The sequence below is a fragment of the Chinchilla lanigera genome, unplaced genomic scaffold (genome assembly GCF_000276665.1).
Source record: "Chinchilla lanigera isolate Chin_1 unplaced genomic scaffold, ChiLan1.0 scaffold00112, whole genome shotgun sequence".
Taxonomy (NCBI): domain Eukaryota; kingdom Metazoa; phylum Chordata; class Mammalia; order Rodentia; family Chinchillidae; genus Chinchilla; species Chinchilla lanigera.
In genome coordinates, this window is record NW_004955513.1 from 2,064,943 (window position 1) to 2,081,133 (window position 16,191).

The 16,191-nt window shown below is 54.9% G+C and overlaps 2 protein-coding genes across 3 annotated transcripts in view; both read right to left on the reverse strand.

Annotated features, from left to right (window-relative positions):
- Positions 1 to 495: 495 nt before the first annotated feature.
- On the reverse strand, positions 496 to 3,954 carry LOC106147036. Its single transcript, XM_013506573.1, has 6 exons — positions 3,937 to 3,954; positions 3,277 to 3,361; positions 3,027 to 3,097; positions 2,325 to 2,495; positions 714 to 2,261; positions 496 to 532 (listed from the first exon to the last, which is right to left on the reverse strand). Exons 1-5 carry the CDS (start codon positions 3,952 to 3,954, stop codon positions 1,086 to 1,088), a joined length of 1,521 nt encoding a protein of 506 aa, XP_013362027.1. The 3' UTR covers positions 496 to 532; positions 714 to 1,085.
- Positions 3,955 to 4,244: 290 nt separating this feature from the next.
- The window catches only part of Ak8 (adenylate kinase 8), a 116,283-nt gene continuing 104,336 nt past the window's right edge, over positions 4,245 to 16,191 (reverse strand). For both annotated transcript variants that reach the window (XM_013506604.1, XM_005408390.2), the window contains 2 exons: positions 5,446 to 5,526; positions 4,245 to 4,578 (listed from right to left, as the gene is read on the reverse strand). In XM_013506604.1, the coding sequence (XP_013362058.1) occupies positions 4,341 to 4,578; positions 5,446 to 5,526 (319 nt within the window). In that variant the 3' untranslated portion in view covers positions 4,245 to 4,340. The remainder of the gene's footprint in view (positions 4,579 to 5,445; positions 5,527 to 16,191) is intronic.

Genomic DNA, 16,191 nt, shown 5'->3' on the forward strand with positions numbered 1-16,191 from the left:
GGGGAGGAGGGGCTGCGGGGCTGCGGTTCCGCAGGCGCCGGGTTTCAGTGTGGTGAGATGGAAGCGGCCGAGGCGTGCCGCACCATGCGCACAGCTGGCGACTCCGCGCTGCACCCTCGCAAGTCTGAGAGTGGAGGCCTCGTGTGACGAGGCGTGGCCAAAACGTACCCTGAATGTTTACATGTGTAAAATGTATCACAGTAAGATACATGGCCTTTTATTTGCTTTTACAATTTTTACTTTTGTCATGCCCTGTTTGCAGTACATAATGATTATATGCATCATTGGAAGTTGGTACGTGTATATATGCATACATCACACCCCAACCTACATGCCACGGATGCCCCTCGGAACTCTCCCCCTCGCTGTAGACAGACTTGTTGGTCATCCTTGCCGCTTTCTGAAGCAGGTCTGGAAGTCCTTTTTCACAAATGCCTTTATGAGGTGTGATCAAAAACACGATGAAGGGGCTGCGGATTTAGCTCAGCAGCACAGCGCCTGCCTGGCAAGTGCAAGGTCGTGAGTTCGGTTCCTGGTACCGGAAAAAAAAAAAACAAAAACACATGATGAATGAGGCTGAGGATGTGGCTCAGTGGTTGAGCTCTTGAATTCACAAGGCCCTGGGTTCGATCCCCAGCAACACACACACACACACAGATCCACACACACACACCCAGGCGAGGGCTGCCGCATGGCGCTGTGTCCTCACCTACCTTTCCACCGCGTCTGACGTTACGCGACTTCTGGCTCAAACGTTGGGATGAGTTCGTGTGACACAAGGGGAGGGTGATGAGGGGGATTCCTGGCAATGTGTTTTTTGCTGCAATACAATTTTAAATTGTAAACACGCACTGCATTTTGGAGCACGTCTCAGGTGTTCTTCCCGCGTCTTTTTTTAAGGCGGTAGACTGGGTACAGCAGACACCTGTCCCCAGCAACTTCCACAGTCCTTCCTGGTGAAGGCACGCATCAGGGAGGGTTTTGCTGGAGGGAGGACAGGCGTTTCACTTCGTGTGTGATGGATATGCTTCTGCTGTATTGCTTAGATTTTTAAAATAAGAAACATATTTTCATAATAAAAATATTTATGTCTCTACTTTGAAAAGTGGAAACATGTTCCGTGGCCTGCTAACGTACGCCATGGTTTTGTCTTGTGTTTTTGTGCCTGGAACCCTTGCGTGTGCCTTGCGGCTCAGCTTCGGAGCCACCTTCACCCGGGGGGTCTCCCTAGTCGTGGCCTCACTTAGGCTCCCCCACCTGCTCCCCTCAGAGCCCCTCAGGATTGGCCCTAACCTACGCCTGTGCCCCTGAACCCCGGCTTGACCCAGGGCGGCGGTGGTGAGGGCCCCAGGGTGCTCCGCAGGCCCTGCGGGTAGAGAGGGGTTCAGGGCCCAGCGGAACTGCTGGGCTCTCTCGCTCGCTCTCTCCTGGCGTCTCTGGCAAGCCTCATCAGGGCAGAGGCGGCGTCCCTTTCTCTCTGGGCGCGTGGTGGGGCCCAGTAAGTACTGGGTGAGTGGACGGCAGACACAGGCTGCCTCGCTCTGTTTCCTCCAGATTAACGTTCCGTGATCCGCTTCGCCGCAACGAGCCAGAGAAGCCGCAAATGTCTTTTCCTTCCCGAAAGCCTCAGGCAGGCAGTGTCCAGCGCCCTTGCTTGGAAGCCGCTCCTCTGAGGCAGAGAAGTGGACGGCCCGGCTCGGGGCGGGTGGGAGCCCCGTCCCGTCCCGTCCGTGGCGGCCTGGGCGCAGGGTCCGCGGGAGAACACAGCGGAGGCCGAGGGAGGTGGGCGGGCAGACACCGCCGGGCCTCCGGGGCCACGTGGCCGTCTCCCTGCCTGGGGGTGGGGGAGAGGCAGGCCACACAGACGCGAGCAGGCAGGAGCGTGCGGGGACAACTGGTGATAAAAGCGGTTCAAAACGGGCTGCGGAGCTGCGTTCATGATGACAGCGCTGGAGCAATTTGTTCTCGTGCAAGTTGACATTAATCAGACCTCCGCGGTTACCTTCAAGCACAGCGGCCGTTGTGAAAATGAGCAAGATGTTTGCTCCAGCCGCAGGAGGGGCCGCCTGGGCCGGGAGCCCCGGGGTCGGACGCTGATTGACCGTCCAGGCGGCCCCGTTAGGCTGCGGTCCAATGAGAGGCGCCCAATCCCATCTGTCCTCTGGAGCCGCAGGGCTGCGTGCAGGGCCAGGGAGGGGCGAGGCGGCGGTGACTGCAGAGGGCCGCTGCTGCACCCTTCCTCCCCTTCGCTGCAGAGTGATCTACGAGAGCCCCAGCTTGTTGGAAGAGCTCCGGGGAGCACCCCAGTCTGCCTCGAGCAGCACCTGCTCCCAGCGGTGGGGCAGCCGGAACCAGAAGTGTGCAGGACTGCGGAGGCAGCTGGGGAGAGGGACGATGATCGTGGGCGACATTTGCCCCAGTGGATTCCTCGAGGGTGCAGGCGTCCTGCCGCTGCCCCAGACGCACGTGTTGGGGCCGCAGGGAAGGCAGAGACCCTGAGGCCAGCAGGCACCAGGCCCATCTTCACAGGGAACTGATGGAACCGAGAGAACCGAGGGAGAAGCCGCACCTCATAGGAAGTGGCGAGGGTCAGATGAGAGGGAAGGTTATAACTTTTACTGAGCAATTACTATGTTGTACCTATTCCATGTCTATATCTCCTCACTTTATCACACAACAGCTCCGGAGAGCAGTTGCTGATTTGTTCTCATTTTACCAGGACCCAGAAAGGTTAAGTAACCTGCTCCAGGTCACACAGCAACAGGTAAACCTGGCTGCTGGGCTCCGGAACCCACACTCTTGGCAGGAGCGCCACCTGCATGCTGCACTCAACAAGCTCAGCCAAGCGGGGGCGCAGAGAGGGCACCACTGCATGGGGAGCGTTGGGTGGAGGGGAGGGGAGAGAATGGGTCACCCACTGAGCATTCAAGCACACCGCAAGAACAAGTGGCCTGTGACACCTCTGCCTGGGGACTGACACCCACACTGCGTGTCCCGGAGGGCTGGGAGCCAGCGGGCAGACTCACCCCGTGCATGGAGTGTGCGCGCCTCGGGCGTGTGGTCTTGGCAGAAGGCGGCTCAGTGGGAGGTGCCCGGCCTGCGTGGTGGGGGAGAGCTGGGACCTGGCAGGGGCCCCCGCTGGAGTTTCAGGAGCAGGGTGAGGAGGTGGGGTGCAGGGCTGAGCTGCCAGGCAGGGGGAAGCAGCAGAAGGCTGGATGCCTGCCGAAGCTCCTGGTGCCATAGGCCTGGCTGCGGCGGGCATGGGGCTCAACTCACCTGTGCCCGAGGCTGCAGAAGGCCAGCCCAAGCTTGGCCCGCCACGGTGGGCAGCGGCTGGCAGGGTTGGGCCCTGCCCATTGTGCTGGGTGGCACAATGAGAAAGAGAGTTTGCCCAGGTGCTCCGGGCTGGCCCCGGCTGGCAGGGCCTTTGGCCTTCAGGCTTAGAGGCCTGGAGCTTCCTGGAGCCCAGGGGCTGGGCAGGCAGGCAGACAGCCCGGCGATGCACCCAGAACACAGGGTTCAGGTCCAGCCGGATCCAGGTGACCTTCGCTAAGACATTTTCCCCTACAGCCGCAGCGTCCTCCCCTGTCTGCGAGTGAGCTCCCCGTGCTGACTAGTGAGGCTATCGCTAAGAGCACAGGAAATGACGTGGGGGTGCGGGGCGCATGAGGAGCACCCGCTCTATCAGCCTGAGGTGTCCCTGTCCCGAGTCCCTCCTGGGCCCTGCAGGCTCTGCACTCCTGAGGGGACCCGCAGAAAGCAAGTCTGGAGAAACAACCAAGTCCGTCCAGAACAGCACTGTTGGATCGGGCAGCCACCAGCTGCAGGAGGGGATTTAAATTCAATTCTGTGGAAATGAAGCAAAACTTACAAACCACCTCCTCAGTGGCACTAGCTGCGTTTCAGGTGCCCGGCAGCTGCCTGATAGGACAGTACGGGCAGGGGCAGGGGCATTGTTCGGAGTTCCGCTGGATGCCAGGCCTTTAAAGCTGTGTCTGCCTGGTGCTTACTGTGTGCCGGGCACTGCGACCGGCTTTCTTTGCATTGTGACTCTGAATCCCATAGCAACCCCAGAGGCAGCCTCGGCACATGTTTTGTTCTGAGTGAAAACAAGCTCTGAGGAACGTGTGGCCTGCCGGAGGACACCGCAGCTCGCCACTGTCCTGTCACCCTCAGCTTCCTTCCTGGCCCACAGACCCCAAAACAAGGCCGCCTGCCAGCCCCGAACCTTCAGAACACACAAGGCAGTAGCCCGCACTCTTTATTGGCTTGGTGAGGGTTCTGGGAGGCCGGGGTGGAGATGAGCGCGTTTCTCCGGGGCTTGCTGTGTCCCCGACCCATCAGAACACTTTCTTGGGCAGGGGGTTGATGATCCCGCTCTCTATGTACTCGAAGACCGTGTACGGGTCCTGGTCCCCGTTGAGGGTGATGGCCTGCTTGTAGAACTGCTCCAGCTCCGCGGAGTTCCTGTAGAACAGGTCCATCTGCAGCTTCACCTCCTCTTCGGAATCCTTTTCTTGCTGCAGGAGGCGGGCCTGGATCTCCAGGGTGGGAGGCGGCTTGTACATGAGGTGGTACCTACGGGGCGGGTGGGAGGGAACAAGAGACCCACAGCCTGGAGCAGAGGGCAGGGGAACATTCAGTGTGCCCTAGCTGTGCCACGCCCTTGACTGAACCAGGAGATCCCTTCCTTCCGGCCCTGGGGCTTGTTTTCATCCTTCCAGACGTTCCTCAAGCATCTGCCGCGAGTCTGCCCTTCTATCTGCTCTTGCCCAGCACAGCGGCAAGCAAGACAGATGCTGACTAGGTTTACGGAACCCAAGTGAGACGAGGGCGTGGGACTTTAGATCCCAAATGTGGGTGTGGAGGTGGCGGGAAGCTCCTCAGCCAGTCCTTGTTGGGAGTGACCTGCAGGGCAGGGGGACAGGAAGGCCATAGTACTTGGCAGGACTGTCCCCTAGAAGCGAGGATGACAGGTCAGGTCCATACTTCAGAAAAACTCTGTCATTTCCTTCCTGTCCCCTGCCCCCAAGTCCCTGCCAGCAAATGTGGCCCTGCTCTCCAGAAGAGATGGACGCTGCTACTTCTTCGTGATCGTGGGGCTTGGTCAGATGGCAGAGTGGACTCAGAATTTGCCTCTGGAGACCACCAGATGTATCTGTACAGCAGCTGCCTCTGGGACACGTCTGGACTTGGGCACAAGCCCAGTGACAGGCACAGGTGACACTACCCACCCGAGGCCTCATTTCACGTGCAGGGTGCAGCCGGTGACCCCAGAGAGGACCCTCAGGCCAGTATGCTGCGGTGGAGCCCAGACGTTCCTCTCTGCTCGTTCTTCCCGACAGAGCGGGCGGGGGCACATCCGGAGCGGCGAGCCAGTACCCCATCCCCAGCCGCGCTCAGGGGGAAACAGGAGGCTCCCATCGCCAGGCACTTGACACAAACCTCTCTCCCGTGACCGGGTCCACCCTTCTCAGAGTCAGGCGCTCGAGGATGGACTCTAAGGGCACATTCAGGAAAAACACCCTGTGGGGAGAGGCATCAGTCATGTTAACCGTGGCCGTGCTAACCCTGGAGAGACACAGCCAGCTCTGCTGTGGCCTGAACAGCCCCCAAGGTAGTGTTCTCTGTGTGAGTCAGCCCAGGCCAAGTGCTGGAACCCTGGCCACTCCGCTAGCAGGGGTCCCTGGAATCGCCAGCCAGCCCTAAGCTTGCGCAAGCTGGCCATGTGCCCTGCCTCTCAGGAACCGTGAGTGAAGCGCTACTGCAGGGGCCACTCAGCTACCTCCATAAATTCGATCCTTGTACAAGCAAGGACCAGGGTCCTGCCCCTATAGAACTCTGCCAACAGAGCAAGGGCAGGGTCACCTGGAGAGAACCTCAGCCTGGACTCTGGCACCCGGCCAGGACTGGCGTCCTTCCCCACCTGGGGTAGAGCCAGTCGGGGCCGGCTCCGTGAGCCCTGGGACGCCAAGCTCAGTGTTGTTTTAATTTGCATCTTGTGAATGACCAGTGATGTTGAACATTTTTTCCATATATTTATTTGCTGTTTGTATTTCTTCACCTGAGAAGTGTGTATTTATCTCAGATGCCCATTTTTCTTTTCTTTTTTTTTTTTTTTTCTCCGGTACTGGGAATCAAACTCATGACCTTGCACTTGCCAGGCAGGCGCTGTGCTGCTGAGCTAAATCCCCAGCCTGAGATGCCCATTTTTCAAACGGGTCTTTAAATTTGGGAGGCCTGATATTTTTGACTTCTTTATATGTTCTCCATAGTAATCCTCTGTCCGAGGAACAGCTGGCGATCACTTTTTCCCACATTGTGGGTTGTCTCTTCACTCTGTTGTTGGTTTCTCGCACTGTGCAGAAGCTTTTTAATAAGATGAGATCCCAGTGTTGATTCTTTGTGACAGTTCCTGTGCAATTGGGGTTTTATTCATAAAGTCTTTGCCTATACCAGTGTCGTCGAGTTTTACCTATTTTTTTATCATTAAATGATAGTGGTTTTACCTATTCTTTGCCATTAAATCTTCCAGCAGATTTAACATTTCTGTTTTAATAGCTCGTTGACCCATTTCAAATTTAGTTTGGTGCATGGTGAAAGCGATGGGTCTAAGGGCTGGGGATGTAGCTCAGTGGCACAGCACCTGCCTGGCAAGCATAAGGTCCTGAGTTCGAGTCCCTACACCAAAAAAAAAAAAAAAAACCAAAGATATGGGTCCAATGTTAATCTCTGGCGTGGCACTCTCTTTTTAAAACTTATATATTTTCATGTGTCCACGTGTGTGGGACGTAATGATTGCACTCCTCGCGGGGAGCTGAGAGCACAGAACGCATCTTCTTTTCTGTGTCCCTCCCCTTCCTTCCCCTACCCCTCCACCACTTGCTCCTCCCCTTCCCATCTGCAAAAGCTCCACCTTCCTCCTTCCGATTACATAACTTTTATTTTGCCCTTTATGTACACTTTGGGTTTCTCACGTCAGAGAAATCGTGCTGTATGTAAGCTTCTGCACCTGATTTATTTCACGCAGCAGTGTGGTCTTGAGGTGCATCCATTTTCCTACGAAGGACTCGGGTTTACCCTTCTCAAACACAGACCAGCGTTCCGTGCTGAGCACACACCACGCTTCCTCCGTGCACCTGCAGGTGGGTACGCAGGCCCATTGCTCACCAGCTGTTCACCCCTTTGTCCTTCACATCATTCACACAGGTACTGAGCACCACTCTGCCAGGCCGGCGTGGGTAGTGATGGGTTTCTGCCCCTATAGAACTCTACTGGGGCCATCATGGTGGTGATCCAGCATGGCGTTTGATCCCCAAAACAACGTGTCCCTGCAAGCCTAACTTCCATGTTTTTCCTCTAGTCCCAAAATAAACTCCCTCCAATCCTCTCCTCTCAGGACACATCGCCTGCGCATACTAACTCCACCCCTAGTCTAGCCTAATAAAAACCCGTTCCCTAGCTCCGTCCTCCCAGGGTCCTTGCAATTTCCCGCAACCCTCCCGCGCCGGCAATAAAGGCTTGTTGTTATCTACCTCTGTCTCGTGCTCTACCTGGTGCCAAAGCTAGCATGTACCACGTGGGGGACTTGGACACAGCATTTAATAGGGCTGGTAGCACTGATACTGGGGCTCTAGGCCTGAAGTGTGCACTTGCTGCTGGGGACAACATCAGAGACGCCAACGTCAGTGACAACAAACGGGCCTGTGCACCCGAAGCCTTACATGCATTTCGTTTTCAAGTAAGTCACCTCGAGCCAGAAGCCCCTCCCAGGTTAGGAAAAGCAGGTCAGTGAGACCCCACCTCTCCTTGCAGGGCGGGAGCCTTTTTAGGACAGACAGACACTGTCCCTCCTCCAAGTCTGAACTAGAGAAGCCCCTCACTGACATCTTGGACTTCTCCAGACCTGTCCAGCAGGCTCAGCTTTGGTGGGCTCAAGGGGACACTGGTTCCCAGGGGCCCAGGACCAGTTTTTGGGGCCCAGATGCACCCCCAGGAATGAGGACACAGGGAGATAGTACACACTCCTTGAGCTCTTTTGCAATTCCCTCTGCCTCCTGCACGATATTTTCCCTCCATCCAGGATCCTTGTAATCCCAAAAATGCCAGGCTGGAAGGGACCTTAGAATTCCCAGGGCCATTTGCAGCAGACAGTCCTGGAGCTTTGACATATGACACTGATGCCCTGTTATGTGTCTAGTTGTCCCCCAAAGACTCACACGCTTATAGGTGGGGCTTTTCAGAGCTGGCTGCATCTAGAGTGGGTGATACTAGGATTAAGGGTGTGTGGTACTACATTACGCCACTGATTGGTTTAGCACTGTTCTGGGTGTGGCTAACAGGAAGGCCCAACCTGGGGGTGGGCGGCTCCTCCCAAGAGCCTGGTAGCCTGGGTGGAATGTAAGGGAAAGGGAAGCCTGCCGCACTGCTCTGCGGCCTCCTGCCTGCCCTGCCATGGACTGTTTCTCCTCCGCCACGCCCCTGTGCCATGCTGCCCTGCCTTGGGACCAGCAGACTGTGGACTGAAACCTGTACAAACTGCAAGCTGAAGCAAACCTTTCCTCCTCTAACTTGTGGGTATTGAGTACTTTGTGTCAGCAGCAAGAGAAGTAACTAAGACATGCCCCTTGTCCTGCCTATCTGGGAGGTCCTAGAGGGAGCCCCACAGGACCCAGCCCCTGGAACCTACAGCTCTGGGCTCATACCTCTGTCAGAGTACCAGTGGTTAACATGACTTCGATCGACAATGTTCCCCAAAGGCTCGTGTGTCCAGAGTTGGGGCTTCTGGAAGGCGACTGGATCACGGGGCACTGATCTACCAGGGGACTGATCCATGGATGAGTTCTTCCCGAACGGCCCGTCAGGAGCTGGGACCTGGTTGGAGGCTGGGGGCTACTTGGGCAAGACCCGGAAGGGTGGGTCTTGTGCCCATCCCACGCTTTTCACATGGTCTCTCTGCCTCCTGGTCACCACAAGGGAAGCACCTTGCTTCACCTCCCTCCCTCACACCACACATTCTCCATGACTTCCATCCACAACGCGCTGCCGAGCAACTGCCCCCAAATAAAACGGGGAGCACAGACGTCTGCACGCTTTCGTCCTTCACACCCCCACCGGCACCCGGGCACTGTGGGGCCCGCCACCACCCCACAACACGGCTGTCACCGTGGCTGGCAAGGCCCTTGGGATGCTGATGCCAGTGCAGCGGGAGTGAGGAGGCCAGCGTGGACATCCCTGGTAACTGGTGCTCCATAAACAAACAAGCTCCCACTGAAAGATGCGTGGACCAGCTCGTGAGACCGCTTGTTGTTACTCGGGGATGGCTTGGGAACGGCTGGCAGGAGCAGAAGCACAAGGACCCCGTGCTGGTTCCTGAAACGTGTCCCGCGGTGAAGCCTGGCTCCAAAGGGCTGCGTTCCCTGGGAGCCCTCGAGGTTCCCTGCTCTGCAGCGTGGGACCAGGTTCAGGGAGCCGGGGGAGCGGGGGCTGATGTGCTGAAGCACTCTGCCCCACGCATGCCCCACTTCCCCCCTCCATTTTTTGCTTTCTGGGACATACAGGGATGATAAAAAATACAATGATATTTCAAATTTTAAAAAACTCATTCCTGTTTACCCCCAAGACTAGTAGGATAAGTGTATTACAAACCAGGGGGAAGGTTTTGAGAATTAATAGCACTGTCTCTTTTACTACAACACATTTAAAAAAAAATTAAACATTCACTGTATGTTTTGATCAGTCCCCTGGGATTGATTGTTTATGGCACTTTCTGTTAAATAAAAACACAAAGCTGTGTCCTCGTCCACCTCACCCACCTCATCTCACACTGGGGACTTCTGGCTCCTCCCTGAAGTCAAAAGGCCACGAAAGGGAGATGTTCTGAATCAACTCAAGACACCGAGGCAGCCACAACCGCACAACTAAAGACACTCAGGAAAGAGGACTCCAGAGCTGCTGCAGAAAGCGGCAGGAACCGTGGGATCAGGGTGTGCAAGGTAGGAGGGAAGATTTTGAGGGGGTTTCATGGCAATGTGTCTTCTACAGTAATTTTTTTAATGTAGGGATTCACCACACTTTTGGTCATACCTCATATTTTCAATAGTACAGCCAAAAAGGGGAGAGCGATGTCAGCAAAGAATACACAGAGCAGGCTACAGGGCAGATGCTGCGGTGCGAGCTCAGTGGTGCTTGGTCTGACCAGGGCAGGAGCTGCACTCGCCCTTGGGATTGCAGAAGGTGGGCTGGCAGGAGCATAGGGCGCGGGGCGCAGAAGCTGCCTCAGGAGCCCTGAGCCCTGCTACTCCAGGGGCACACCGGCTCCCCGTGAACTGCTGGTAAGCAGACCTCAAACTCCACTGGCCCCTTGCTGAAGATCCACAGTGACTCACGGGCCCACGGAGGCTGGAGGAAGGCCTGACCCATGTTCCCAAGCTGCACCTCACGTGAAGACTCCGGCAGCTTATCAGAGTGCAGAATCCGGGCATCCCCTCCCCCAGAGCTGTGGAACCAACACCCGCAGGAGAGGGGCTGAGAGGCCAGTATTCACATCTCAGTAGCTCAAATGACCTTCATGCTCAGCTGGGTATGGGGATCATGGCTCTAACCCAGGGCCTCATCCTTGACCACACCTGGGACCACCAAGGAGGTTTGAGAATATTAAGGTTGGGTTCTTTCCTTAGAGACTGTGGTATGATTGGTCCAGGGTGAAGCTGGGGAATAGTGATGTGTGTGTGCGCATGTGTGTGTGTGTGTGTGTATGTGTGTGTGTGTGTCTCACTATGTAGTTCAGACTGGCCTTGAACTCACTTTATAGACAGGAGTGGCCTCAAACTTATATAATTCTCCTGCCTCAGCCTCCTAAGTGCTGGGATTATAGGTGTGTGCCATCACCACCGGCTGAGAACAGGGATTTTTTTTTTTTTTTTTTTTGCGGTACCAGGGATCAAGCTCACGACCTTGTGCTTGACAGGCAGGCTTTTATTCCCAGCCTGAGAACAGGGATTTTTAAGAGCTCTTCAAGCCACTGCAGTGTGTAATCAGGCTTGAAAATCGTTGCTCTGATCCCATGTACTCAGTGTGGAAAATGGGGAAACTGAGGTAAGAGAGGTGAAGGGCTCATGCTCTGTCAAAGACCTGAATAGTTCTGCAGCTATGGTGCTGGTTGGCAGCAGAAGTACATATAACATACCCTCGTGCACATCCTCTTGAGAAGTATGTCAATAAAATAAGCGTTATGGCCTTGATGTCAACCTGGATTGTATACCATGGTAACTCATCAATCCTCTCTGACACTTGTGCCTCAGTATTCTCTGCTGTTTCATCAGTTTGTCTAGCTATAGTGCTGGCCGAAAGAGGACCACGTGCCACCTTCTGAAACTACAGTCTTTCCTAAAGGTTCAGGACAAACGTCCTCAGCAGCAGGCAGGACCCGCAGTACAGGGCTCCTAGCTTCAGCACTGTGCTTAGGCGCCGGGAATGATGCTCTCAGCGTCGACACGCATGAGGAGTGGGGGCTTGTGCTAACTGCTTCTGTTCTTTGTGTTCATGTTTTTTTTTTTTTTTTTTTTGAGAAAATCCAAATGTTTGTCTTTTAATGCAGGGTCCTCGGTCTCCATGTGGCAAAGCGGTTTTGGAGGTTTTGTGGCTCGGTTGGATTGCCGGTAATCCCATTCTCCAAGCCCTCCTGAAGACGGGCTCCGAGGGGGTTTAGAGAATGTGAATTACCTGTTGCGATGAACCCATAATTTTAAATAGGACTCTCGGCTTCTTCCTTTAATGCAGCTTTCTTTCTCTCACATCTTAAAAGGAGTCTTCTGCGGTCTCATCACTGGGTCTTCCCCCCTTTTCCAGTGACGTTTGTCTTTTTACTCATTTTGGCAAGAATTATCAGGTGAGCTACAAAACTGTGTCTGAGACAAGTGTGCAGTGTGGGAGGAAGGCACTGATGGAAGCGATAAATAAAATAATGCGTGGGCCATGAAGTGACTAAAATAAATGTCAGGGTTTTTTTCTGGGGGCGGGGTTGTTTTTTTTTTTCCGGTACCAGGAATCGAACTCACAACCTTGCACTTGCCAGGCAGGCTGCTGTGCCACTGAGCTAAATCCCTAACCCCAATAGTTGTCAGATTCAGACACCCAAAGCAGGTCTACAGCTGAAGTACATCAATTCACTTGTCGCTCTAAACCCTGCTGCTCAATACAGCTTAATTATCCCTTGCCATTCACTAGTAGGATTTGATCTGGGTCTGCAAGCAATTGATTTATTATGGTCTTTGGTATCAAACCTTCCTGCTAACACTCATCTGCAATTGCAGCTGCTCCCCAGTACTGGCATCACTGCCTCAGCTCTACCTCAGATCCTCAGGCATTAGATTCTCACAAGGAATCACAACTTAGGTCCCTCACATGCACAGTTCACAGTAGGGTTCATGTTCCTATGAGAGTCTAATGCCACCACTGATCCAGAGGAAGTGGAGCTCAGGAATGTGAACTATAAGGAGGTGCTCTACATACAGATCAAGCTTTGTTTGCTTGCCCGCCACCTGCCTTGTGCTCTGCCTTGAGGCTCAGATGGGGACCCATGTTGTAAAGCGCCAGTCATCTTCTAATAGATCTACAGATTCGGTGCAGTCTCAATCAAAATCCCAACATAAACTTAAATGGAAAGAAAAAGGCATTATATTGGTACCTTGGCTCATGAATGCTTTTGTTTGCAAACAGTTTGGTTCACAAACAAAAGCGTTTGGCAAAATTTTGTCTTTGCTTGTAAACTCTGCATCAGGCAACAGATACAACCACAGCCCTCTTTCGTGCATGAACACAAACTCAGCCATCTTTTCCAGAATCAAGGAATGAATTAAGTTTGTGAACCAAGGTACCACTGTAGAATTAAAACCATGTTGAAAAGGGAGGACAAATGGCTGTCCAGGTTTACTACAAACTACCACAATCAAGACAGTGTGGATGTTAGCAAAAAGATAGACATGTAGGTCAAAGAAACAGAATCAGATCCAGAAACAGACAAATATGGCCAGACAGTTTTCAGCAAAGGTGCCCAGGCTTTTCAATGGCGAAAGAACAGTTTTCACTCAGTGGTGCTTGAACAACTGGCTCTCCATACGCAAAGTCATCAACCATCATCATCATCATCATCATCTTGACCCATTCTTCACACTACATAAACAATTTAAAAGTATCCTAGACCTACACAACAATCCCTGTAGCTTTGGGTTGAAGATTCTCCTATACACAACATCACATTCATGATCCATAAAAAGAAAAAAAAAATTATAAATTAGATGTCATTAAAAGTCTAATAATGACCCATGCAATACATGCCTGCAATCCCAGCACTCTGGAGGCTGAGGCAGGAGGGTCACCACAAGTTCAGGACTAGATTACATAGCAAGGCCCAGTCTCAAAACACCAAAAAAGTCTGATAATTAAAAGCCTCTGCTGTTCCAAAGCATTAAGAAAAGGCAAGATAAGCCACCCACGGGGGAGAATAATTGCAGAACACACATCTGAGATACAGAGTGGTACCTTAGTTCTCAAACACTTTCGTTTGCAAACAAGTTTGGCTCATGAACAGAATCTTTTGGCAAAATTTGGTTTTTGTTTGCGAACTCCGCATCGGGTGAGGGACACGGCCATCCTCCCAGAATGGCGGAAGGAGTTCTATCCATGAGCCGAGGTGCCCCTGCACATTTCCGGACTTGATTCCCAGATGGAGAAACTCTGCTTCAGGAAAACGGTGGCCTGAGAAAGGCGCAAGCATCCAGCCCTCGCTGGGCTTTCCCGAAGACCCAGCCTCTGCTCCTCAAAGCTCCTGTGGGGACTGAAACACACCCGCCACTCCTCTTGCCGGGCAGCTGCTGCTGAGGCTGCGGTGCTGTGATCCCAGGGAGACCTCAGTGACCAGCACTGCAGGGGGGCCGAGAGAAAAGAGTCATTCACAGACGTGCGAAGCGACACCACAGAATAGGACCGGAGGGGCGGCTCCTCTTTAACCCCAGGGCGCTGTCCTCCCCAGTCAGCGGGGAGCTGTGACACAGCAGGTGCTGCCCAGCGAGCCCTCACTCAATGGCAAACTGCGGGGGCCTCCAAGAGGCAGGAATACCAGTCGTCTCCACGCTCTCTAGAGGCGGAGGGGGCGGGCTGGGCACGGATCGCCAGATCTGGGGGCAGCAGTGAGCGGAGGCAGGACGTGGAGGAGCATGAGAAGGCTGAGCTTGAGGAGACCGGGCGGGAGACGTCAGCGAGTTACCGAGTTGCTGCAGACGCCGAACACGCATAGGTGGAAATGAGGCCACTGCAGGCGGGCCTGGGGTTAGCCCGTTTTCTGACACTAGATACAGAAATGCCTCAGCTGGGTAACGTACAAAACAAAGGGGTCTGTCTGGATCCCAGCGCTGCAGGTGCACAGGTACGGCGCTGGCTTCCGCTGGGCCCTGGTCCAGGCTGGGTGGCAGATGGCGGCACTCAAGCATCCGACCCGTCCCTCCTGATCGATGCCCGGCCCAGGGCCCTGCAGTCTCCCTCCCGGCTCTGACTTTCAAGGCTCCGCGACCTCTTAACCTCCCACACCGGGGGCCAGGCTCCCCACACAGGAGCCCTGGGGACACACGCGACCGGGGCCAAGCCGTAGCAGCCCCTGCCCTCCCCGCACCCCGGGTGAGCTGCCTGAGCACTGGAGCCAGGGCTGCCCTTCAACGCGGCGCCCTCCCCGCCTGGCGCAGGCCGCAGGCGAGTGCGCGGAGAGGTGCAGAGAGGGGGCGGCGCAGGCGCCCTCGGAGCCTGGGCCTCCTCCCGTCTCAGTGCCTGGCCCTCCCTCCACTCTGGGCCACCACAGCTCCCTGGCCCTCCTGGCAGGGCTCTGGGCCACAGGCGCAGGCTGCAAAGACTGCCGTGACAGCTGTCGGGAGAGACTGCACGGGGCACCCTGCGCTGCTGGACAGAGCCTGGACGCCAGGCCTCCCTGGAGCTGGGAAAGGGCCTGGCCAGGGTGGCAAAAGGTTCTCAGTGTGTGTTTTTCACTCTGACAAGAGTGCAGCTTGAAAAGGAGCGAGCGAGGAAATCTCTCCACCTCGCTTCAGGGCCCCCACATCTTGCCTCGGCCCTCAGGTAGCAGCTGAGGCCCCCCTCACCTCCACACCCAACAAAGGGGCTCCCACTGGCCACTTCCTGTTTACACTGTGTATACTGACAGTGGCAGTCGCGCCCTGGCTGGGAGCACCCGCTCTTGGGGGGAGAGCAAGCGGTGACTCATTAACTAGTAAATTAGCCAGCCCTCCCGGCGGTTTCCAGCGCCCCTACTGGAACGCAGCAGTGCGGTTTAAGGAGAGTGACCCAGGCGTCAGATTCCTGCATAATCTGTCTCCACTTTAAAGCCACCACCGGGAAGAAAGAAAATCATTCCTCCCGCGCACCGCCACCCAGGGTCTCCCCAGACGATAAGGAAACGCAAATTGTTGGAAGCCAGAGAGAGTTCTGCAAACTTTTCCCCAAAGAGAAAAGCAGCGGAGCTGAAGGCAGAAATGACAGCTGACAAGTACAAAGCTGGCCGGCCTTGGGAGCAAACCCTCCTGCAAATTTCCTGAGAACCTAGGAGGTCCGTCCATCCCTGGGGAGCGGTAATGGTAAGAGGACCCCAGCGGGAAGGGAGGTGAGGCCCCCCTGGAAAGCCGAACGCTGGCTTTGGGTCAGGAAACGGCAGGGCCTGAGCTGCCGCATGGCTGGGACCCGGAAGCCGGAGGCGGAGCCGCCCGTGCCCTGGTCCTGCTGTCGGCGTCTGAACAGCATGCTGTCTTCACACCCTCCCGTCTGTCCCCGATGACTGTCTGTTCCCGGCCACTGCTCAGACGCCTGTCATCAGCGGCGCTGTAAAAACCAAGCTCCAGAGCTTTTCGACGTATTTGGTCAGTACCATTTGGCCACAGTGCAGGTCTCCTTTACACCGTGGCACTGTTCAAGCGTGCAGACACCACTCTGGCCTGCTAGCTTGCCGCGCAGCCGCACGCTGAGCTTCCACTCAGGGTGGGGTGGGAAAGGGTCCGGGAAACTTCCTTCGGGGGACCCTCTTGTTTAAGGTGCAGAACTGTTATCTGTGAACACTATTCCAACAAAGCACAAAGCTGGAATATGCTCCCAACATATTGATAAAAAAAATGAAGTGATAACTAAGAATGAATA